Source organism: Temnothorax longispinosus, chromosome 11 (assembly GCF_030848805.1).
Source record: "Temnothorax longispinosus isolate EJ_2023e chromosome 11, Tlon_JGU_v1, whole genome shotgun sequence".
Lineage (NCBI taxonomy): Eukaryota > Metazoa > Arthropoda > Insecta > Hymenoptera > Formicidae > Temnothorax > Temnothorax longispinosus.
The window spans coordinates 15,414,429-15,440,754 of record NC_092368.1 but is presented as its reverse complement, the minus strand read 5'-3'; the positions used below and the strand labels follow the sequence as shown (position 1 = coordinate 15,440,754).

Below are 26,326 nucleotides of genomic sequence, written 5' to 3'. Positions count from 1 at the left end.
TTAGATTAATCAGCCGCGTAATGTACAATGCCGGCATTCCTCATTCGCGCTTTCTTTCTCTCTCGCTCTCATTCTCTCACTCTCTCTCTCACGTTTAATCTAATAACTAGGTCTTCGTATAAATATAATATATATCTATATATCTATGTATAAGTGTTCAGTGCCTTTAGACTAATTTGATACTAAATGAAAATATAAAAATCTATACGTCAGAACTACGGTTGTTTATTTATTTATATACGATGTTGGGTGGCCCGATCTCGCAAATTTACGAGTGTGACTGCCACGCTACATCTCGCGATGTGATCGCAGATATTGTGTGTGTATCACAAACAAGCGCCGCCAATACGCGGCAGGAAAGTTAATTGAAATGGCTCCGTCTCCTTGTGATTTTGTTAATAATTTTCTAACTATAAATACTCTAAAAGCAAGCACAATTATCGCACCTCCTTTGCTCCGTGAAGTTTCTCGAAAATGTCTCACCACTTACAAGGTAACTAAATGACTAGAAGTAACTTTCACTAAAGAAAATTGATGTTTCCATATAAGTCATAATTTAATAGTTAATTCGTTAATTAGATTATTAATTGTTTAAATTTAAAGGCTTTTTAAAGCGCCCTGGGATAATAAACGTTGTTAAACAGAAATAAGCTTGACGGTTTGCTAGCATTTTTCACTTGTTTCGCTGCCAAATCATTTCAAATCGCCGATTATCTTTTCCCTGAAATTTCATTCTTTATTTGGACTGATTTCTGCTTGAATTTTATTGTGAAAATTTAACGAATTGATAGCTCCCTGAATATTTTCTAAGGGAATGCAATCCCTATCCGAAGCTGTAACGAACTGCCCTAAAAATTGCAGGGTATTGCAAGCGATAGAACGCGATTTCTATCGGTAGCGTTCTATCACGTAGCAGTTATCGCAGCTGCCTTCGATCGCCAACAAGATCGATCGATCCTGGACCGATTGTCTCTCTCGGACTGATTGCACACGATCCGCAATAACAACAACAAGGGCGTCAACACAAGCGACTCGAGTAATCATAAATAAATTAAGTTTAATTGCTAAGTAATAAAACGTTAATTACATATGTCAATGATAATTAATTTAAGTTTACAACACACGTTTCGTGCAAAAGTGTAAAGAACGTTTGTCTTTTTTTTCTTTTTTTTCGTGCTACACTCAATACCATTGTTCTTCTGTTTTTTTTTCTTGTACGATTTAATGTGTATGTGTGTCGCGAGTATGTTGTGTATGTGTGTGTCCGTGTCATTTAATGATTTCTCGACTACAATAAGCTCTTGGTAAAACGTAGTAACATTGTAGTTTACAGTAGTTTACAATCGCCTCTCCCTCGCGGCCCCCGATCGCGGATGCGTATATACGTGTGTTTGTGTATGTGTGTCTATTACATAATTACACATCTCGGTATATGCCGGGATCGAACCATCGGCGCTCCCGTTTCCGCACGTTTTCTTTTTTTTATTTTTTTTTCCAGATCGTCGGAGGATCCGCTTCGCAGACGACGGCTCTTCCGCAAAAGAGGGAAGTGAGCACCACCCCCGCACCATCCCGGTCGATCCGCACATCGGCGGATTGAGCTGGAGGGAGGAGGAGAGGAGATTTTTGCAACGCCGGGGGAATTCGCGCGCCCTTACAGTCGCGTAGTTCGATCCCGTCATTTTCACAAGTTATCGATCGTCGGCCCGTCGACCGCGCAAGAAAATTCAATGGCACGAACCGCGAGCCGTCGCAACAACAGCGTCGCTCGGGCTCGTATAACCACACTTGGTTGCCTCTACTAAAACGGATATACGTAACTGTATAAATAAATTAATGACTCGCCTTCTCTCTTTCTCGGGCGCGCATAAACACACACACACACACACACACACACACACACACACACACACGCACACACACACACACACTCACGCTCTCGTCTTATTCTCGTCAATTCTGCTCTTCTTATGTACGCACACACACGCGATGGACACTCCCGATCGATCCCCGCTCTCCTGCCGACATTAACACCCCGAACCCAGATTACCTCGTTGTTCGTAACATTGTCACCCCGATTGTCGGCGGAAATATTAAATACGCTCTTCAACCTGTCGTATTTTCTTCGGACATCCAGTTCCCACGATCATCGGATATCGTGATCGAACTGCCGTGATTTATTAACTTACCGATGCGACTCGCCGGGCTTGAGGTGTTAATCGCGATTCTTCGACGGACGAAATTATCGTCGCGACAGGACCCCTTCTTTCTCTGTCTCGCTCTTCCTTTTCCGAGGAATAGATTATGACAACAAAGTGATGTCGACTTAACGCGCGTTTATCTCTACGTGAATCTACGTACGCTGTATCCTTCGTCCACACGCCGATCTTTTCTGAATTTCCGACCGGAGCCCCCGACACGTCGTCCTGCGCTAATCGCGACACTGTCGTCCACTCTTCCCTTTTTTTTTACATCCGAAGGGTGGGCCAGCAGTCCGGCGCGCGGTTGTACGCAGCGCGAAAATCCTCGCGCGTTACAATAAATATAATAATAATAATATATACCTGCTTTTGCACTTGTATTTTACATTATTTCGTCTCTGATTAAACTAATCGATACCTTATTGTCGTACGAACTGCTTTCGTGTTTTCTTTCTTTCTCTCTTTCAGCTCTCCTTTTCGTCCCGTTCGAGAAGAAACGCCGATCCCGTGAATTTTTCCAGAAATCTCTCTCTTACTTCGTCCCGTTTCCCTCCCTCTCTGCCTCCCTCTTAGCTCGCTTCGATCGTAATTTATTTATGAAAAACCGGACGAGCCGAGATAGCGGTCACAACATAGATCGCAGCCTGCGTTGGTTCTCACTTTCTCCCTCTTTCATTCTACGGGGGTGAAAAGTTCTAGAGAGAGTGAAAAATTAGAGTCGCGTTGTCTACCCCTTCAGCCTCGAACGGACGAAAGCGACGGACTTTTCTCTCGCTCGAGTAAAGTCTCGCGTCGAGCCTCTTTGTCTCTCTGGTTTTATTTTTCCCGTCCTGTCTTTTTTTTTCATTCCGTCACATTCCGCCGAATCTCTTACCCGCTGTCCGTGGAAAAACGAAGTGAAAATTCTCTGCGAGTGGGGTGGAAACTAGATCGATATAGACACCTAATATTGTACATGTACGTTGTCGTCGTCGATAGTTTCTAATCCACTGGATATGTGTCACGTAACGATGTAACTATCGAGACGAGCTCCTCTCAGCGCAATATATAAATAGATCATCGAATTTTACTCTTTCGCACTCTCTTTTTTTCTCCCTCACACACACACACACAGACACACACACACACACACACACACGCACGCACGCACGCACGCACTTTCACACGCTTTCAAATTTTAAGACGCGCAATAGTCATTATCGATCGATCGACTTGGAGATCACTCGATAATCGCCCCCGCAACGATCAACACCGTCCGCCGTGATCGACCCCAATAATATCCGTATTTTATATATATATATATATATATATATATATATATATATATATATATAATATATATATATAATATAATATACATATAATTTATTTATACTTATGTCCATATTTATATTCATATTTGCATTTATATTATATTTATATCTGTATATATATTTATATTTGCATTCATGTTTATTTATATCGTATATCAATTTATATATATTTATATTTATATATATATATGTATATTCTACGCTCTCTTCGTCACTCTTTCTCTGGCTTTTCACTCTCTCTCTCTTGCGCTTGTCCTCTGTGATGTGTGTACGGTTTCTTTCCCTTCTTTAACTATATGGCATTTTACGTCGTCTTATTTTTTTCTCTTATATAACAAAAACATTTCTCGCGCATACATCTGCCGTGTCGTGCAGCAATTAATAATCATTGTAATGCGGTAATCGTAGCGATAATAAATCTTCCTCTTCGCGACTAAAGCTGTATTTACACTGTATTTATCGTACACCATCGATCCTATCGATCATGTATGCGTATCCTTCTCGTGTGTGTGCACGTAATATGCCTCACGCGTGTCCTCAAGACCAAATGATGAGTTCCGACCTTCATCTTCGTCGCGAGTTAAGCCATAGTTCCCCTATTTCCTATTTCGTTTTGGCATTAAATCAATAGCCGCAATTTTCTCCCGGGATAATGAAAACGCGTTTCGCAGTAATTATAAAATCGTAATAAAATAAATACAAAAATTCTCGCAGAAATTTTCCTAGGACTTTTAACACTGGCGTTAAGATACCAACATTCGCGCACTGTCGTCCAAATTGCAAGGTTAAATTATTAGTCGGTTACTTCCGTCAAAACTGACTTGTTAATCGCGAATTCGTTGAATCGTCGGAACCATGGTGAAGGAACATCGCGGGGTAAATTCCGTCGCAATTCTTGCACTCTGTCGTGATTATCGCGCCTGACAACGTGACACAATCATTTTCAACGAGGGTGGAACTCCCATGAGAGAGAGAACTCGACGCTCCCCACTGATTCCGCGTTTTCTTTCGCCTCTTTCTCTTCCACGATTTAACACAGAGTCCTATTTGAACATACTCCGTCGAAAAACAGCGCGACCGCGCGCACGTTACGTTCCCTCATATATATAATATATATATTATCTTATGTATAATTAAACACTGTTATTACAATTATATATATATATACAATTATATATATACAATATAATTATATATATACAATTATATATATATAAATATATATGTTTACTTTGTACTATATATGATCTTAAACCGACGACCGAGGAGGCCGCTCGCGTCTCTCTTGGTACCGTGGATTTATCTTCGTGTCGGAAGAGATCTCGCATCCTCTCGCCCGCGATCACAGGACAACGCGGCTCCTTCGAAGCAGGAGCGATGGGATGCGAACCTGTCCTTTTCCGCGTTTCGAGCCGACTGCCGATTCGCCATTTGGGTATTCTTTAATCCAGCACGGAGCACTCAAGTCTCCAAACACACTCAGAATTGTGATGCTCGCTTTGAATGACCGTTTATTTGAGACGTCGTATGTGATAAATTAATAATAAATAATCAGAGTAGCGTTGAAATGCTAATCAATTAACGTGCAACTTTAAGGGAAATTCGTGTATTCGGTGTGTACTCGGATTCTTTAGAGAGGAGATTGTTGCTGTTGTTGTCGCTGTTGCACGAAAGCGGTAACATACCTCGAGTCGCCATGCACACTAAGGGGATTCGATATAACTTTACAAAATATTACACAATAAATTACACGCTCTCTTTCTCTCTCTCTCGGTGACGAACTGCTGTTATCTTTCGAAAGCTGGTTCAAACGCGCCGCCCGCGCATCCTCTCTACCCTAAAATATAATAAATTAAGTAACATGCCGTAGATAACATCGCCGAACGAACATCGAACGGGCGTTTTCGCGTGCAAAAAGGAGACATTCCACTCGCGAGAGACGAATGATCGCATACCCTACGAAACCTCGCACGACGGCGAGTCTTTTCGTGCTTCTCGAGAAAACTGATCCCAATGTATCGAGAGTCTATCGCTTTTCAAAATTCGATCGATTCATCGCGAAATCGCGGTCGCATACATTTTATTTATTTTATTCGGTCTGTTTGAATTCGTGCAATCGAAAAATAATTAATATATTCCCTCCAATCTTTGGTCTTAACGGTATGAGATTTTTTTACGGTCTTTGGATTGCAAGCCAAAGGAATTGTAAAAAAATTTTAATTATCATGGAGTCGATAAAGCACGCGAACATGTAGCAAATTTATTTTCGCGATCAAGCTCATCCCTCGATACTCCTGGATCGTTTTGTCAATCCCCGATTGAATCTCGGCATTCACTCGCGATTCATTCTGTACGATTAATCCGACTAGCATAAATGATCCTCTCGCGATCGCACAAAAAAGTAGAAGGGCGTGATATAAAATGTCGTTTCCAACGAAATCTCGCAGAAACGATCGCTCGTCACATCGCGACGTCGCGTCGATGTACGTGTGTATGTGTATGTGTGTATGTGTACATATATATATATATGTATATGTGTTTTGTGTGTCGAAGCACAAAAGAATTCTCTACGCAGGAGCAACAGACGCGAAGTGCAAGTCGGCTAGAATGCACTTTTCTGCAATCAAACGTCACACCGATTCGTTTTCGCCCGGCTTAGCGAACGCCGCTTACGTAATAAAAGTGTGTACGTGTTATGTCTATCTGTATACGTACGTGTTTGTTCTTTTTCTTCTTTTTTTTTTAAGTATGTACAATAGCACAGCACAATTGCAGTACGATATCGAGTGCGGCTCGCTAAAGTCTCTCTCTCTCGCTCTCTTTCGTTCTCACTCTCTCGCTCTGTTTTTCTTTCTTTCTCACAGGCTCTCATTCATTCTCTCTGTCTCTGTCTCTCGTACACAGCGGTGCAGCCACCCATTTTAAAAATTGCTCTCTCTCTCTCTCCCCGTTTCTCCCTTTCCCCACTAAACCTCCCTCCCGCCATCGGTTCGCACAAAAGAGTGTCCACTCTCTGATATACATGTTTATACATACATATATATATCACTTGGCACGTGTACCCTCACACGAAGCCACTTTGAAAATTGGTTCACGTTTCGTCTGACCAACGAGGGACACGACGAGCCCGGTCGCGCATTTAGCGCGCCGCTGATTGCGCGATCATCATCGGATCTCACCGCTAACCGGTTAATTCCTCAAGGGGGTTCGATTTAATAATACGTACGGGGTGCGTTAAAAAATCGCGTTCTTCCCCTCGATCGCGCTGCGCGCCGTTTTACTTTACAGAAATGGGATTTTACAATTTCAACAACTGTCGGAGAATTCAAACTATACCGAGGAAAAGGCAAAATCGAGTGCGTAAAAAAAATCCGCGAGAGAAATCGCGCGATTTCAAGCACACCCCGTAGTATCGGAAACCGCCAGTTCTTCACGAATCAGTGAACGAAATAAAATGTACTTTAATCTCAAACGAAATCGTTAACGCACGCAGTATAGGATTCCGTCAATCGCTGCTTCGAAAACCGCCAGTTCCTCACGAACCAGTGAACGAAATAAAATGTACTTTAATCTCAAACGCGCACGCAGTATAGGATTCCGTCAATCGCTGCTTTAACTCGTGACGTATCTCGATCGAGCATCGGAGATTCCTCGAACTTCCGGCGCCGCCGCTGTGCGCGGCTAGGGAGAGGGCTTGTCTCGAGGATTAAGAAAAAGTGGAAAACGGACTCTTCTAAGTATTTACTCGCCCGCGATTGTCAGAGCGCTTGGAATTCCGTGCGGTTACTCGACATTTGCTCTCGCGATATCTGCTATTCTTAAAGCAGCGACCGTTCTACTCTTAAGATGAACAAAGAAAAATAAGGTAACAATTAAGAGCCAACGAGCCCCCGGAGTCTCGAGGTCGCTTCAATAAACGCCCCCGTTTCGGAGCGGTGAATAAAACATAACTTATCTGCGCGAAAGGAAGAAGAAAAAAAGAAAGAACGCGAGCGCTTTCGAAGCAACTCCCTTCGCATTTTTCGGCGCGGAGGGCGGATTCAGAATTCGAGCTTCTGAATTTTGACTAGAAGAGAGGAACCACCACCTCGGCCTCCGATCAGTTTGATGAAGGGCAGGCGAATGGCTCCTCTTGGAACTTATTACAGTGGACTAGAACGCTAAGAATCGGGCGCGCAGCGCCGAGTTACAGGATTAACTTATGCTAATATGGCAAACTATGGCACGAAGTTTGCGAGGTGCTCGAAGTCGAGACACGCGAGACGAGTCGTTATCGTTAACGCAAGTTGCGACCTTAAAATTACGGCACATCGTGAGAGGAACGGCCGGTTTACTCTGTGAGAGACAAATTGCGCGTGAGAGAATAATAAATATACGTACGGGTAACTCTCGTGTGACAAATTAAGTAGAAAACCATTGTATGTAATCGACTCGTTCGTTTTTCGACTTCGAACATCGATTTAAGAGCTTCAACGTGGAGCGATCTGTCGATCGTGCATACTTAGGAACGCACTAGCCTAAAGAAAAAGAAACGCAAGATCGGCGGATCTAATCCGGATCGCTTCGCGGGAGTTGTAATGATCGTTCGCATTCAGCGGCTAGGACGCCCCTGCTCGACACAGTTCGATCTTCAAAGACGATCCTCATTGACGCGCATTCAACACGATAATAATTTAAAACGATAATAATTTAATATCTTTAATTTTACATAGTCTATAATCTCTCGTGTGATTGCAAAAGATGTCTGAAGATTTAAAATTCTTCAAATAATGCTTTGCTCGAAGTTAATTGTTTATCAAATGTCTGGTGAATTAAGTGTCGAATAAATAAAACGATTCTAGAATTTTTTGTTTGGCTAGCCGATATAAGCGATATCTCGGATAGCCAATTGTCAACGATATTCTGAACGTAGAGGTGACTTGTGAGAATTACAATTCGCGTGACGCGTCGAGAGGTCGTCTGAAAGGCCTAAGCGTGTCGGCAAGGATACGTCCGCGAGGTAGTACGCTGCCCTTACGAGAAGGACAGGTCCTCGTCGGGCGACTCGTCGTGGTACTCCTCGTGGTCGGACGTGTGTCACAAAACGTCGCTCGGTTGGCGCTGGCCGATCCCTATCGTGGGCGACAACTGTTCCTCCTCGACCGCGACCGTCTTCGGGTCCTCGTCCTTCCACTTGTCCATGGAGCGGCGTCGGGCGTTCATGAAGAAGTTCCCGACCGTCGTCGGTTCCAGGCCCAATTGCCTCGCGATTGTCACCTGCATCTCCTTCGACGGCCTCTTGGTCTCCTGCGGGAAACAAAAAATCTGTATATATTCTGCATTCAGATTTATTTGTTTTGATATGAATTATTTTTAGCTTCAATTACATACTATGTTATTATTTGGTCTTTTCGTAAATCCCGCTTGTTTATAAAGGTTACTCTGCCCGCACGTGCAATTTACATAGAATTTAATTACTGGATAATTATTGGTTTTGGCATCTTTATATTTTGTATCGAGGATGCTGGTTCACTGCGTAATCTTATTATATCGGACGGGATCAAAGCTTTATACATTTAGTATTATCATTTTTGCTGAATTATCGATGAGTAAAAAATTGTGTATTTTAATTTTAGACAATCGACGAAATATATTTGACAACAAGATAATAAAACAGTGACTTTGGAACGATATACATATATATCTCTTTGATTTATACATTTGTGGAAGTTACAAATGAAACGAAGTTTCTAGAAAATGGATTAAACATGTGAGTTTAATATAATTATGTTAATATTTAATGCTTTTAATGTATTATCATATTTTATAGGACGCGTCTGCACATGGTAAAGGTATAGTAAGATATTCTATTGGTTCAATCGCTGCTGAATTAATCTATTCGTCTCTATGAAAAGATCCACATTCAGATGCAGATTCGCGGTATAATGTACCTCCCACGAAATCCTCTGTGTGCTAATTTCGACTGTGTACCAGGCGAAAGTATTGGCTGGCAATAATTGTTACTCCCGGCAATCGATTCACTCTATCTCGAGTCACGTTATTGATCGCGCTACGTTGGGTAAGAAACATCGCGTGGGAAGAAAACGTGGTAGCCCATTTACCACAGGGGACTGTTTATCGTCCACCAATGGCCCCGAACGAGTGGTGGATTATCGTTAAACATGTCGTAAATAATTCCGGAATATTTCTTCCGGTCGCGTTTCGCGGAAAATAATTTTGTCGTGTAAATTTGCGACGCGTAAATTTGCAGCATGTAAAGATATTTAAAGAGACGTTAAAATAATACTAAAATAGATAAACGAATTGGAAATGAAGAACAAATGTATATTTGAACGAAGCGGATTAAGCGCGGCATTCGAACGAATTAATTTGGAGAAAATCGCGCCGGAGGAAATTTCGTATTATAAAACACAAAATTCGCGGAATTTTATAAAATCGCGTTGAAGGAAGAGAGATACGCGATTTTCTTGCCGTCACTTTCGAAGGGCCTTTCTCCCTCGACCAGCCAGCCAGCCAGGCAGTCAGCCAGGCAGGCAGACGCGATGACGTGACGATGTATACGCGTATACGTACGTTCACGCGAAGCTTGAAACATACACGGGGCCGTGCGCGGCACAGTGGCTGTCAAGGAATAATCACGATGCCTCGTCGCGATAGTGTCCCGCATTTCCAACAATTGATGCGCCGTTCTATACGCGACGCGATGCGACGCGACGCGACGGGCACCGCCTTCGTGTTTTGCGGCCGCAGGCAGGCGCGCCGCGCACACACGCCAGCCCCCTGTGAAGTGCGGCCGCGGATATGCGCGTATCAATAGCGACGGCTGTGTGCCTTAAACGAAGTCCGGCGTGTTCCGGCGCGAGTTAAGCGAAATTAACGTCCACCGAGAGTTAATTAAAGTACGCCTGTCGCGATCGGCGGCGGTGACGGCGGCCGGCCGCCGCCACCGACGTCGTCGTCGTCGTCGTTTGAAAATCGAAACCCCGGCGCGTCGATTTCCCGCGTCACCGCGAATTAAATTATTAATTAATTTCGGAGATATTTAACACGGTCCGAAAGCGTGCGGGGCTCTCGGCCAGCGCGACCCTTGAATTTGGAATTATTTAATCCTCCCGAGATTCGCGGCTATCTGACCGGAATTCGTGCTGGATAGCTGGAACAGGCACGCGTGTGTCTGTGAAAATTTTATTATTAAATTTCAACTCCTTCCTATTAATATATAATCGATAAAAGGCGTAACAAAAATTATTCAGAGAGAGAGAGAGAGAGAGAGAGAGAGAGAGAGAGAGAGAGAAAGCAGGAGGGGGAGAAATAGCGGCAATTTATTTCTCGTCGATTAGAAACAAAAGTTAAAGAAATAAATTTTTTCATCTATTCTATATATTTATTTATCTATTTGATACTGAAATATATTGCGCTCTAATTATTGCGTCTGGCTCTTATTGCCAATTTTATCAACCTTATTTGATTTATTCAAGAGAACCTACATTTTTATTTTATTGTTCTATATATTTAATCCTGTAAATTTATTTTCTTTAGTCGCAAAAATGTTCGACGTTGCATTTATCTATCCGGCTATCCCTTCAGGACTTTTTACAAATATCTATTCGTCAGGCTGTTGAAAGAAGCGTAAGAAATTTGACTGGAATTCGTCAGCGGATAATGGCGTTGCTTTGCGCGTCTTAAAGAGAGTGCTGAAAAGAGCCTCGGGTATTTTTTTTTCAAATCGGGTTAAAATTTCAATGTAAAAGGCGTCGCGTCCCGCCGCTCCAGTGCCGTTTCCAATGAAACGGAATATCAATTATCCCCGCAATTACAGCAATTAATACTCGATCATCCGGATAGAGACCGAGCCGCGCCGTAAAGGCGATGCAAGAGCTACTTTGAAAGTAATCGAGGGGGAGGGAAAGGGGTGGTCTGCCTCATACGTCCGGGACAAATAAAAGTCTCATTCGGAATCTCTGCGCGCGGCCCATTATACGCAAATCGCGGCCCTCGAAGTGTTTTTATTATAAAGGGCGCGTATTAATTATCCCTGCAATTAAAGCAATTAATAGCGATCGCCTGCAGGAGCTGTGCACGCGCGCACCTACGCGCTGCGTAAAGACTCAGGCAGCCGCGTTTAAACGCGACTCCCTCTTAAAAAGGGACGGGCGTTTTCTCTTTTCGAAGGGGAGAAATTTTATTTCTCCGACATATTTCCCGGGCAACGCGCGTTCAACTCGTTCTTTTTTTTATTTCCTTATTAAAGGAAATTGCTTTCGTGAGTACGATCGCCCCGGCGATCGCCATTATATTCTCGAAACGCAATGCATTTTACGCGAGAGAAATCTATCCTTCGATATCAATTCTCCATTTTGCGAGCATCATTTGCGAGTATTAATTTTATCTCCATATGTAAAGCAGTATAGAATCATTTCGGTTACGTCAACGTTAGCTTTCATCCAACTTGCGATATATATTACAATAACACCGCGTTTTTCTTATCGAATACTCCAGGCCCTGATCCTCAAGGCTCAAGGCACTCGCGAATGTCAGCCAGAATGGAATGCCGGGCAGATCAAGAAATTCCCGCGTGATAATCCGATAATCGCGCGGGGAGAAACAATTGGGGGAAAGATTGCGCGGCGCGAAATGCGCGAAGTGGGCTAAGGTCAATTCGCGAACTATTTGGCGTTCATCCAGAAAGAGCGAAAGAGCGAGACAGAGAGAAAGAAACCCGAGGCGCGGACTTTGTTTTTATTTCTTCGTGCCTTTCGTGTCCCGCGTCGATCACACGCGAGGCGCGATCGCGATACGGATAAAACTTGCTGGACGTTCATTAAGGCGGCTCCCGGATTCCCCTTTCGCCGAGGAATCGAAATTTCCCATCCGTTTCTGTCTCATTATTCCGACGCGGAACTTTCGCGGCAGCTGTGACCATGGATCCCATCACTCTCGTGGGCGTTTCGAGTGAGGGAGGAAAAATAAAAACACGTGCCCTCCCCAAATTGACCCTAAGCTATCGATCAAGCCTACTTAGAACTTGATCCGTTCACTCATTATTGAGATCTCAAAATTTCGAGGCCTCGCAACTCGTGCGTTCGCGTAAAAGAGTCCGGTGCGTCTCGCTCCGCGTGTACTTGGCGCGAGACACTACCGTGTCTCTTGATCCTTGATCGTCGCTTAAACGCGAGACTGTCGCGCCGAGCGTGACTCCCCTCAACTGTTTGGCATAGTTCCCAACAGTAAGCTCACACACTCGAGGCCAATGCTGTGTCGGCTGGTGTTAACAGTTACGCATTCGTTTCTCATCAATGTCCCCCCCCGCCGTCCCCTACCACTCAAAAGACCTTTCCTGGCATTCTTAACACTGCGCAGACACCGTGTTTTTGGAGCACTCATCCGGACACCCTGGGACTTTAAGTCCAAAAGGGTTTTTGAAAGCGTTTCTGTGTTACAAAAAATCCATGTATCAAGATTCAAAAGGTTTTAAAAAGTGATTTCTGTACTCACATAGGCCGGAACTGTTGCAATTTTTTTTAAATGCTGAAACATCAAGAGAAAAGTGCAAAATACGAAAAATTGACTGTGCCTAAAAGACCCATCGTGTCCGCGCAGTGTTAAACGTCGCTAATTTATTGTTTTTTTTTTAATTTAACACGATTGCCCAGCTTATCGTGTATGCTACAGTAGAATTTTCATCATCACATGATAAAATAAATAATGATAAAATACTGTGTTACGTGATTAAATAAAACTACTAACCTCATATGGTAATTGAATCGCGCCTTTTTTACTTCACGTTTTTATCTATTTGTGCCATTCAAAATTTTATATTAAATGTCATTTATTTTTTTGCAGATGCTTTATTAAATTTCCATAACCCGCCAGACACCATCAGGACATTTGGTGAAAAGTTAGGCGCTCGATAACCACCATGGCAGTCAACGTGTCAACAACGGTATTTCTAGATCTGTACGAGTTGGGAAAGTAATTTTCAATTAGATATCCTGTTCATACCCACGTACACCGTACATCGCGCGCGCACAATGGACCACTGTATATTTGATATAGCAAATTTACTCGTTTATTTCAGTCGAGTGTTTTGCCACTTAGCGGTTCTTAATGAAATCGATCGGAGCATCGGCGCTTCTGATTAAATTAATTCGATTAAATCGTTCTTTCGGTTTTGAACCGATTGACTTTCAAACCGAAAATGTTTCACGAAATAGAATGTCGGGCTAATAGGCGACGCGTGATTCCCGTGCGCGATTCTGCAATCGCATTCTGGATTATATTCCGTTCTATGAAATATCGTTCCAATAATCTGGCCGATCGAGCGACTCTCGTCGAGATTTATCAAATTTGATGCGAACGACAAACACACGTGCGTGCGTCACGCCCTTACACGAGTATCGCCCGGAAAAAAAAATTGATCATTAAGAGTAATACTCGCATTCCCCCGTTTCCACCCTCCCTCCTCCCCGCCACCAATCGCGAAAAAAAATGTCTATTCGATCTAAAAGCAATCGCTTTTGCGACAAAGCAGAAAAGTTGATTTCGCAGAAAAGGCAATTTCGTGTATGCGTCCCCCCCTCCCCCCTCGCGCCGCTATTTATGCGATAATTTATCGTCATCGGAAACGAGTTATCACGTTTCATTGTTCCACGATGCGCATCTGCCTGTAATTGTAATCGTAGTTCGCAATAGCCGCTGTAACGATGCAACGTGGGTCACACGTTCGCGATTTCGTGAGTTCGATTCCTATTGGCGCGCGAACGTCTGGTTAACTCTACTGTATTAACGATATCATTTTTTTTTATTCTTCGCCGGTTTCAAAACCTGTCTTTTGGACCATGAATGAACCCAAGTTTGCTGTTACCAGAGTTCCTCTGGTAAGACTTTGAATATCGTCTGCCATTTTTAGGCTGGAACGCTTTTCAAAAACGTTCAAATCAGTTTAATATCAGTTTTTTAATACAAAAATGAATTTAATTCAATATGTATGTAAATGTTATACTATTGTATAGATACTGTTATTATTATTACAAGTAAGTCTGTAAAATAAATATTAGTGAAATAAAATTTTCTTCGTGATTAGTCTAAACTAAAACAAATTGCGAGTCAATAAAAAATTATCCAAACGATATTCAAACTTGAGGAACTCTGTTGCCACCATTTTCAGGCTGGTGCGCTTTTTAAAAACGTTCAAATCAGTTTAATATCAGCTTACTAATACAAAAATGTTCAAATCAGTTTAATGTGCAGTTTCTTAACATAAAAAGAAATTTAATTTAATTTGTGTTTTTACGTGTATAAATTTTTATTACTATTATTTCTATAATAAGTCTGTAAAATAAATAATAGTAAAATATAAATTTCTTCGTGGCTAGTCTAAAACAAATGGCGGATCAATCAAAAATTGTCCGAATGGTATTTGAGGAACTCTCTTGCCGTGTCGTGTCGTCGCGATGACGATCGGGGGAAACGCGCGTTTTCGATAGCGCTATACTTTTTTCCGCCCGTGACGCTAATGAGGAAACGGATAATATCAATGGCCATTCTTGAAACGGTGACGGCGACCGCCAGTAGCAGCAGCACGACGTTGCAATCAGCGGGCTGAAATACGAAGCGCATAAGTAAAGAACCGGCCGCGAAATTATTCAAGACCGATCGATAGACGGAGAGAGAGTGCGCGCGGTCGGTTGACGCGCGCAACTGAATTTCAGGTATATCTGCACGGCACGGCGCGCGGCGGCGTGTTTTTCCGCCGCGAAAAACCCCCGGACCGACGCGATTTCCCCCGTTCTTTCTCGTCCAAATTAGGAATAATAGGCCATGTGCGCGCGCGCGCGCAAAGCGCTCGCGAAAATTTATTTCCCCATTTACCCTCGGAGGTGCCAACAGCATCCCCGCGGGGGTGGAATCGGGTAAACGCGCCGACGGCGATCTCTCCTCGCGATTTCCACGAGTAAATAGGCGTTATTTGGAAAAGGGCTGATTTCTCCTCTCAAAACTGTTATCGCGATTCGATATTTAGAAACCTCGTCGTGGGCTCTTACATAACTCCACGATTGCGTGTACCATCTGTTCCCTGTGTGAGGGTTTACTTGGCGCGGGATGGAGGGGGAGTCCCCGTGTAGAGCCTACCGTTTTAAGAAAAACGTCTATCGATCGAAGGAGGAAGAGGGCACAGGTGTCCTCGCGAGTGCGATGAGTGCAACTTCGAACTCGCGTACGTATGCGCTCTCGACCGCGAAAGTTAGTTCGCCGCTAACAAGCGGCGGATCAGTCCGCGGGCGGTAGCGCTCTCTCAATATTCAATTGCCTGTGCATATCGCCGAGGGGACGGGAAAGAAGAGGGCAATTACTATCGATCACAAGGGGTAAGAAGTTACGTGTTGTGTGTACGTGTGTGTACGTGTGTATGTGTGTTTGTGTGTCTCTACGCGCGCGCGCGTGGTACTCACTTTAAAAATAGCCTGTAGAGTACGGCGCTGAAGGTCTGTGAAAACCAGCCGCGGTTTCTTGGGGGCGGGCTGTTGGTGTTCTGCCTGGTTCGCCATCTCGTCTTTCCTCTTGCATGCTGAAATTAGAGGAATTCGTGAGAGAGAGGTAGAGACGCAGAGGGACACGGAGAAAAAAAGAGAGATATAGAGGAAGAGACAGAGAACAGTGCAGTGCACAGGTGCGTTCCCGTTTCACGTAATGCGACATGCGATTGGGAATCGAAACGTACGTATATTTGGAAGTTCCTGACTGGGTCTGTAAAGAAGATGATAATCGCGGGGCGAAACTTCGATAATAGCGTCTAATTTCGATCCTTTTCAATGGTAACGAGAGATTGGTATGCAAAATAATTTTTCTCTTTGTATTGGTATACAAGATCATTTTTCTGTTTTTAATTAGACTCTTCGTTGCCGGACGCATGGGCTTCAAGTTCGAGGATTCCAAAATCGCGATATTCCGAGCAATATTCCGAGAAATGAAAATGTCACAAAGAATTCAAGAGTTTCGTCCAGAAATTATTATTAATAGATTCTAGGATCGAATATTCTGTTTTCGACTGTGAAGATCCTAGAACCCGAGAGATAAAAAATTCTCCAAAAATGATATTATCTTTTTTATAATTATACATGTTTCTCGAGAGATTGTACTTGCGACTGTAAGATCTTCGAAGATTCACGTTAATCGGAATCAATTAAGCGCTATTATCGAGACAGTTCGAAGCGATTCGGGAACAAGTTCTGATACAGGAGGGAGGGACTCGCGTCGCGCCGACCGCTTAACCAAGTCCTTCAATTCGCACTTTGGTTTCCATTCACGAAACAGAAAGGGCCTCGACACTGGCGTGCCGTGACATTTTCCGCATAGTTCTTCCTCGCTTCGATGCCCCTAAGCGGTCTAATCGACGATAATCGCAATTATGGAGGCGAAAAGAAGTGCGAGGGAGGAAAAGATCGGGTCGGACGGGAAGAGACGTAGGGTGGGAGACGGAAGGATGGAGGAGAGCAGTTGCGGTTTTTCAAACGTAATTTAATCGTACTTACTTCCGCGTTGTGGAATCTGTGCAGCTGAAAACAGAAAAAAAGACCGATGTTAGTCAGTGGGAACGTGGCTGATTGTCGCACGACCTTTCTCTCTTTCGTCTTTTTTTCTTTTTTTTTTTGACAGGTCGTTTTTATCTTTTCTCTCGCTTCGTTTTCGCGTCCAAGACAGATATACATTAATAAGGGTAATAGGTACGTAACGTAGCATGTACACAAGTCATTATAGGAAGGAACTGAGTTGCATACACGAATTCCAAACTTAGAGCTACTGACTGATAATAAATCATACATATCACTAAGGGGGGTTACGAAAAGGGCAGGGGGTGGATGCAAGTGTATCGTAAAGATGCGCATTCTCTCTTTCGTATAGAAGGGATGAATAGGGGGGGGGGGACGGAATGCATTGTGACGCTCCGCTGGCGCGAGAATCCGTGGATCCCTCTTAATCCGCGACCCCTCCGACAGCCTCACCGGCGGGAGGTCCCGGATTCGTCCGCGCGATCCGCGGATTTGCGATTCTCGAGGATTGTGTCCGCGGCGCTCCTGGGATCCGTGAATTCGAGGACTCGGGGAAAGGCAAAACACGCGTCCATCGGAAATTCGATTCCGCGAGAGAATACCGGAGGATCCGGAGCGGCCGCGGGAAAGTGGAAAAGGGGGCGGGGGAGGGGAGGGAAGAGAGTCCGTGGAGCGAATTTCGTGTTTGTCTTTCTGTATGAGAACGGAATAGTAAATGTTGTTTCATTGTTGCTGGGCGAGAGAGAGGTATATCTATATATATATGTATATACATGTATCATCATGACGTTTTAATGTGATCTGAATGACGTCGGTGTATGCCGAGTAAGTGACTTGATTTAGTCGGTCGCGAATCAAATTTTCATCCGTCAACGACCGCGGCGCGGTATAACATTATATGTATTCACGCGTGCGCGCGAGAGACGGAAAGATCTCGTCGGTCCGCGTCATCGCGCGCGCGGTATATCCGCCATATATCACCGTCGGAATTAAGCAGATCTGGGTTATTCAACCGGTTGGGTCCTTAACGATGCATACAAATATTACAAATACAGTCCGATATCGGCGACAATCAATTTTATTCACGCTTCTCGCGCGCATTCTCAATTCTTCCTGCCTCGAGCGGCATGCGTTACAATTAAATTAAAAGAGAACTGACACGATTCTATTAATTTTGTAAGTATACCGATATACGGCGGTAGAATTGTCGACTTTTCGCATTAAAGACGGTGGGAGGGAAAAAAAGTGTCGCCGGTCCTAAATTGCGGCATACGTGCACTTGCCTCGGACGCATACACACATATACAAACACACACACACGTACGTACATGCGCGCGTTCGCACACACAGAAATGAATACATAATAATTGATCACCAGGCCGCACCAAATTGTTAATAGCCATTCAAACGTAATAGTCCTCCATTCATCTATGAAATAACTATATTTTGTCGTTTCGAGTTTAATGGCCCTTGCCGATCGATAGGCGGTGTTCTCGGTTATAATAATAACAACGACTGCGTCGTTTTCAATTTGACCGTAAAATTAGTTCGAAATTGGAAATGATCGTCTCGCGACTTTTCGCGTTGCGCGTCGCGTTCTACCCCTCTCCTCCTTTCTCCTCCGTTTCAATTATGTAAATTCGAAAAAAAAAGAACGAAAGTACGAGAGACAGAGCAAGACTGATTTCGCCGCTCTATCTCGCGTCCATTTTCCTTCCCCCCCCCCCCCCCCGCGATGGGATATCGATGGGATATGTCGAATTGGAGGGATGTTATATTTAAGATCCATTTGCTCGTCCGAGCCTTTGTTGAATTTTTAAAACCTTTCGAGATGATTCGGAAAGATTTAACCCCTTCGCGGAAGGAAGCAGCCCCATTCGAGACGACACGTACATATGCGCGCGCGTTTCACGTTTTATTCTCTTTTTCCTCTTTTCCAATTCAGATAAATAAATCATCCTGATATTTATTTAAAAGAAAAAAAACGCTGTATTTCGTCAGAGAGAGCGAGAGCAAAGTTTAAGTGCTTTCGGATGCCGGAAGCTACGCGGAAATTAATGGAAAATAGAGAGATCGTGGAGAGAGAAAATAAAAGAAACGCGGAAAAAAATTTCCTTCCTTTGCTGCCGCTCCCGTGAAGGGCTAATTTCGCAACGTGCCGTTGGCCGAACGAACATTCGCGGACGGGGCAGGCGGGGGAGGGGAGGGGAAGGGAGCCGAATGTCGATCCGCGTCGCGAGAAATGAAACGTCAGGATGGGCTCGCGCGTGTCGCCGACACGATCGCGGAGGGCAAAGGTCGCGGATATGGGCGCAGTCCGCAGCCCCCCCCCCCCACGCCACCCGTCCGTCGGTCAGACGCGGGAATACGCCGTTTCCCGGATAAACGCGAAAGGCAATCGCGTGCCATTAGCAAGCCGGCCGATAACAGGTGAAAGGAGTTGGAAGAAAAAAATTGCACGAGAAAATAGGGACAGCTTCGTCGCGGGAGGGGCAAGAGGAAGGGGGGGGGGGGGGGGGGGTCGAGCGGATGGGACGAGATAGAAAATTGACGCGTTCATTATTGCTCGGAGCTTTGGGAGCGGAAAACAAAGAGAAAGAGATAGAGAGAAATAGAAGAGATCATAAGTCACATCGGTGATCGACTCGTAAGAGCTACGAAGCCACTTCGTGCGCCTTTTCCGACAATCGAGACGATTTATTTATCTGACGATTACAAATCTGTTGCGAAAATTTGAAAACTGGAGATGCAGAATCCAGGAAAACAGGACGTGAATTTTTCTTCTTCATTTTAAAATTATTTCTAAATTTTTAATTTATATTGAAATTACTTTTAATATGTATAAGAGTAAAATACAATTCTTTAAATCATTTCTAAAACATTTATTTATACGATAACGAAAAGTTGTTCTCTGTAAATATATGTACAATTCATTAATTGTATTTTTTACATAAATTTGCAGTTAAGAATGAAGTGGCCAATTGTTGGCAAATTACTGGCGTGTCTAATGAAATGCGATCAAATTATTTCATCAGTCATACAATATTCATATCTGTCGTTGTATCGCGCGTAATTTCACTTCAGCACTTTAATCGAAGATCATGTTTTGGAGAAACACGAATTGTGAATACGGTCGGAAATTGCCAACAAATTAGAATAAAAGAGACGGAGAAAAAGAGAGAGAGAGAGAGAGAGAGAGAGAGAGAGAGGAAATGATTGCTCGTGTTGTCGATTCTGTCAAATTATTGCATATTATTGAGAATCAATTACGAGATATGAAAATAAAAATCGGTCTGCGTGTGTCGCGGATCTTCCATTCTTAAATTTTCAGGAAAAATCACAAGAAAAGACGTATCTCAACAATTAAACGATGCTTTAAATTGGCACTTAAGTAACGTAATAATTAATGCCAAGAATAATATAATCCCGTTTAATTCCATTTCTTGCCTTATTACCGATTACAGTTTAATATGCGTCGTCGCCGATATTCTTCAAACTTTTCGCGAAATTCGATCCGCGTTTGTTAGTCGCATGCGAGAGAGCGTATTCATAAGTTTTGTCGCCGTAACTTCGTTCCACACAACGCGTAGGACATCTTGCTGTTGCTGAAAAGTTTATTCGCCGCGGAAACATTCCGACACCGACGACTCTCCCGACACGACGACGTGTCTCGCGAAAATTTGGGGCCGCGTCAAACAAGCGACACGTCAAACTATATCCCGATTCGCGTTGCCGCGTGATGCATCGCGATAAAGGATTAACGCCGTGCCCGACGCGGAAACTCCTCGGAAAATAATTCAGACGGCGTGCATTTGCACTTTGCGCTTTACGAGGCCGTGGGTGGCGAAAAGCGACACTTTCGCGGACACCTCCGAGGTATCCGTCAGGCAGAAAAATTCAACCGAGAAGACTACAAAATTCAATACGAATTCACTAAACATTATTTCAATTCACAGTTAAATTTGCAAGAGATACCGAATAAAATGACGATCTCTCTTCTCTCGAATTTATTTTAATAAAATCGATGTCGAGTTTAATTAAAGAGGAGAAAAAAAAACTTGGAGTTAAGGACGGGTCGTTAGATTTTAATGTGTTTATTTGGAATCGACGCCGGGATGGAAAGACGAGTTTAAAAATACCCCGAGCTAGGGAATTAGGGAAACAATAAAATCGAGGGTGTACCACGGCGTTGGGGTGGTCGGCATACATATATCGGGCGAGTTTGTCAACGACACGGTCGCTTTGACGAACGGCCCCGTGCAACAGCGGCCAATCAGACCGCGTGAAAAATCTGATGGAGTACGTGCACGCGCGCGCGCATCTGTGGGGCTTAATCGAACGTGGTTCAAAGTCGGCGACGATGCACCGCGATCTCCGTCTATGTGTGTACGTGTGTTTGCACACACATGCACGCGCGCGCGCTGCATACGGACGTAACAAAAGCGGAAGTGACGGCCGGGGATGCTCCCGTTGCTTTGTGTGCCTCGCCGGAGAGACGGCGCTTGCACGAACAGAGTACGCCGCGACAAGCTCCACGTGGGTCAAAAGGTTGCAAAATGCACCTCACCGGAAGATGCGCCTCGAAGAAGCGTCCCCCTTTCTCGTCCCATTAATTTTAAACGTAGTTCCAATCACGAATTTGCAATCAAAAGGGCTAAAACTTCGCGGGGCGGTAGAGATTATTCCATGTATTATAAATTCTCACGTCTTTATGAATCCCGTAATATTATTCTTAAAAAGATAGCATCTAAAAAGCGAGCGGTTTGTCGAAATAATTATTGAAGGTAAATTTTCGCTATCGGAGAGGTTCGCCGGAGTGGCTCAACTTGACTCGAGAAGACGTCAGCTCTCGAAGGCTAATATACCGGGGGTGATGTAGGTAGCCGGGGCTAGCCAGCTCCCGCGGATTGCTTCGTTTTCCAATCAAAATCGAGTTTGTCACTCCAGGGGGTGGCGAGACGAGAGAGGGGCGGCGGACGGTAGGCACGTTCACCCACATACTCGAGGACGGAGAACTCGAGCCGCTGTTTGGAATAACTCAAGAATGATTGCGATCTCGTTCCCGGAGCGAGGTTCCCCGCTGGCGCCACGTGGCCCCAATAGCCCCTTGATATATGTATATAATAAAATAATACACGCACGCGATCACCCTTCACCCTCTCGTTCCTCGCTTAGAATAACTCGGGGGAATATGCCATACTTAAGAAAAATATAATTTTTTTTCCTATTTCTCTTTCTTTTTGAGGTATCTTTGCATACTGGTCTTCTTTTTCCTTCTTTTATCTGTTATTTATATATGGTTTTAATGAAATATTTTGATTCTTTACTATTAAAAAGAAAGAAATACAAAAGTGTTGCAAAATTGGCATATTACCTCCATGTGGGGGTAATATTCCACATATACAAACATGTATAGTAATTCAACTTTAGAAGGGCATTCTTGTCTAAAAACATGTAAAAGAATATTTTTATTACAATTTCAATAAAACACTAAGAAAATTCTAAAAAGCACGTTGTCATACTTGTCATACTGTACTTACTCCATAAAAACTATAATACTGACAGGAAGTAAGTAAAACTTGGGCAAAACGTCAGATATAATATTTTTAACAATTTCACAGTATTTACAACAACGCTCCTAGCCGTAGCTTTGTTAATTATAACGAGTGGCATATTCCCCACACTGGCATATTCCCCCCAGTTACCCTATACACAGTGTCTCGGGGAGACTATCTTGGTGAAAAACTGAACTGAAAAGAATGGCGATCGTGTGTGTCCGATATATCAAGCTAAATTAAGAGCTCGAGATTTGAATTCGTGATGAGCAAAAAGACAAGTAGAAAACTGATATTTTCAGTGCGAGATGTCAAAATTACATATTCGCGACAGCTCGTCGTTATGAATGCTTATTTGACTTTTTCGAGATTGCCATTATGAAGAATTTTAAAATATTTATCCATAGATCGCCAGCGCTATTTTTTTGTACACGAAACGCTCTTTTAGCCGTTACCTTTTTATAATTAATTTTCAAATTCTCTCATCGCGTCTGACAATTTCGGGACAAGACTGATATTTCGACAATATTTTCGATAATGGCGGTTCAAGCGTTAAATTCGACTTGCGCTATAGCAATAAGTGAGAATCACTCGTCAGGAATCTAACGATTCCGCGCGCGAGTGTCCCGCCGCCGCCTCGTTCGAATAGGCTCCGCATTCGGCAGCGGGGTCCGCGGACGCGGCCGGCTTCCTTCGAATTTTCTCGCTTCGTCGAGATTTATGGCGGCGATTCGATTTTATTGCTTATTGCCCGGCGCGCCCACCGCGCCGCGCCGACCGGCGATATTCGCGGTGTCCCATTTCGTGTTTCTCCCCTTCCGCTCTGCCGCCCTCCGTCGCTCCCCTTCCCTCCGCGCGGTTCACCCTCGATATCTCTCGTTCCTCGAAAGGGCGGAATCGACGCGATTTCGGAGATGACGTTTTATTCCTGGCGGAACAGAGATTACCGGCGGACATTAATTTAAAATAATGAAAATACGAATGCACACGATTTTTCGTAATTTTCAGCGAATACATATATAGCTGTTCCACTTGAGGAATGGAGCGGACAGTTCTACGATTGTTACAAGGCCGATCTGAAAATAAGATAAAGTCATACATCTTCCATCTCGCACACACGTAACATGCACACACGGACACGCTGCCTGTTTAAGGGAAATAGCGACGAGTTTGAACCGACAGTCGATTGATTTTACGTTTTTACATTTCGCGATATTGGTAAATCGGTGGCAAATTTTTCGGTACTCGCAGATGTTTGGTGTTTGCTGTTGTACTTCACTCGGTATATGTATAGCTCGTGAGAGAGAAACTCGATCGACGCGTATATGATACAGCACACACACGCCCGGATATCATGAAAAGTTATAAATCAGTCAAATCACCCGCCGCGGGTTTATTCCCCGGCTTAAATCGATAATTATTCCGTCGAGCGCATTAACGACTACGTTAATTACAGATTAACGCGTAAGTCGATCACTAATTCAAGCGTCAAATATCAGAACGCGCGCAAACAGACGCGTGACCCGTACGTAACCCGGCATGTAAATCGTGAAACGTCGAGAATACGTAACTAACGTCGTTAATACTTACGTGTGTTTGCGTGTACAACACGTCGTATTGTACCTAAATATAATTAAACATTATGCATATTTCGTGTAACCGTCCGGCTGACCTTAAAAGAGAGAGACTGCACGTTTGGCGGTGAGCAGCTAATTTCGGCAAACCGCCCTGAATTCAACAAGAGATATTACCGGTCTTAACAAAGCTCGCTCGCTGGTCTCGCGATATGGAGAGCCTCCGTTTGTCGGAGATATGAATTAAGGGCGGTTCGGAAAGACGAACTTACTACTTTTACACACACACATTTTTATACATTTCGCTGTTCACTTGCTGTATGATATACGCGCCGAGTGTATCCAGCTGGTGGGATTGTACTTGTATCTGTGCTCGACTTTCTCTCGACATTCATGCTTTGTCTTGTTGAAGAGTGGTGGAGGGCTGGTTTTGACTAACAAATTACGGGGCGGCTGGTTTTTAGGGCTGAACAAAAGGGGCGGGGGGGGCGGGCAAGTACTACCTGGCGGGTGGGTCTATTTGTCAATCCATTTAACAGCTAAGTAAAGGGTTTGGTAACTCTCAACGACAACTCTCTAGTCGTGGGGGGATTGTCTGGCGGAGAGGGGTGTTCTGCACGCAGCAAGATGCTCGCGTCTATCGAGACATCGCATTCCCAGGGCCACGCGTCGACAAACGCGCCTTTTCGCCCGCCTGTCGACCACACCGCGATGATCCCGGCTTGTCCGTCCGCGAATTTAAGGACTGAAATTTTCTCGGCGGGAAACACCGTCCGGTCCCGTCACTCTCATAAGCGGACGTCGGCAAATTGCGGAGATTGAATTACGCGCGACACGAAATGTCACGCTTACACCGCGGACGGTTTCGGAGAATTTCAGCGTGTCACGATATATGTTATACATATAAGTGCTTCTGCCGCGACGGCCCGTATTCTGCAACATTAAGGTCGTCAGGCGCGCGCAGGGCGCAAGTGAAACTAGTCGACGCTTGGCGCGGCGGCAGTTCGTCTAAAGATCACTTTTCCCCGTGTGGTACGTCTTCGTGTCGTGTTCTAAGGACAAAGACGCGAGAGACAGAGAAGGGCACCGGAAACGAGGGCGGCGCCGGGGCGCTCCGTCAACACGCGCCTCGTTCCATCCTCGTTTCCATGCCGCAGCAACGTAACAAACTTTCGAATCGCCGTCGTCGAATTCGCCACGAAAGGATCGTGGTCGCGCGGCGACCACCGGGTGTCCCCGCGGGTCCCGTTCTCCAAAAGGCGCGATAGGGTGTTGCGCGCGCGCGCGAGGTCTGACGCGAGGTGCAATTTACGTGGGAAGATCTACAAAGTAGATCAACCTTTAACCCGTTATTTTCGACGTAATAACGCGAAGTGAATCAAACGCTTCGGTCTTTGTTTCGTTTTTTTTTAATCCAGATTTTCTTGCCAATTTTGAGTCGATTAAAACTCGAACGCGTTGTGATGCCAACCGACAATCGCATTAATGCACACGCGCGAGAGGACGCATCGCGTTTTGGTGAAACGGAGAGAGAGGGAGAGAGAAAAAAAGACGCGCTTGACAGCTGGAGATATCGCGGGATTGTCATATTTCGCGTTTGAGCAATATTTCCCGGGCTCGGAAATAAATAAATTGCCTCACGTCAGAACACCTTCGCTCGCTCGTGCCGGTCTTACCGCGTGTACGTGTACGTTGTGTGTACCCGTGCCTTATTTGTGCCCATGTGTGTTTGTCTTTGGGTGTGTGTTTGTCTTTGCGCGCGCGCGTGTGTGTGTGTGTTACACTCTCGCGGCGGCGGCGACGATGACGGCGCACAACGCCCTTGTATTGCGCGCTTGTGGCGAAGTTATTTTCGTTCAGGGACACCCTCGTGGCGCGCGCGCGCTTCCCCCCTTTCAGTTGTTTTGAATTATCCCGACTACCCTGCTCCCTTCGCGAAACGTGCGTTCTTTTCGGGTGAATCGACCGGCGACTCGCCGCGATGTGCACCTTCGTCACCCCCTCTCGTCGCGCGCATCGCGGCGGAGGACAGACCCGAAGACGCAGAACGGAGGGGAAAACCTTCGTTAGAGTCACTCTCGTGGATTACGTAATATGTATATGTTAGCCATGCAGTATATGTACTACTAATAG

General features: G+C 44.5%; 1 protein-coding gene across 4 annotated transcripts in view; it reads right to left on the bottom strand.

Annotated features, from left to right (window-relative positions):
- Positions 1–1,040: 1,040 nt before the first annotated feature.
- The window catches only part of LOC139822323 (uncharacterized), an 85,518-nt gene continuing 60,232 nt past the window's right edge, over positions 1,041–26,326 (bottom strand). For 2 of the 4 annotated variants that reach the window (XM_071793931.1, XM_071793932.1), the window contains 3 exons: positions 17,047–17,070; positions 15,967–16,082; positions 1,041–8,800 (listed from right to left, as the gene is read on the bottom strand). In XM_071793931.1, the coding sequence (XP_071650032.1) occupies positions 8,591–8,800; positions 15,967–16,082; positions 17,047–17,070 (350 nt within the window). In that variant the 3' untranslated portion in view covers positions 1,041–8,590. The remainder of the gene's footprint in view (positions 8,801–15,966; positions 16,083–17,046; positions 17,071–26,326) is intronic. The other 2 variants (XM_071793933.1, XM_071793934.1) reach the window with 1 other exon arrangement.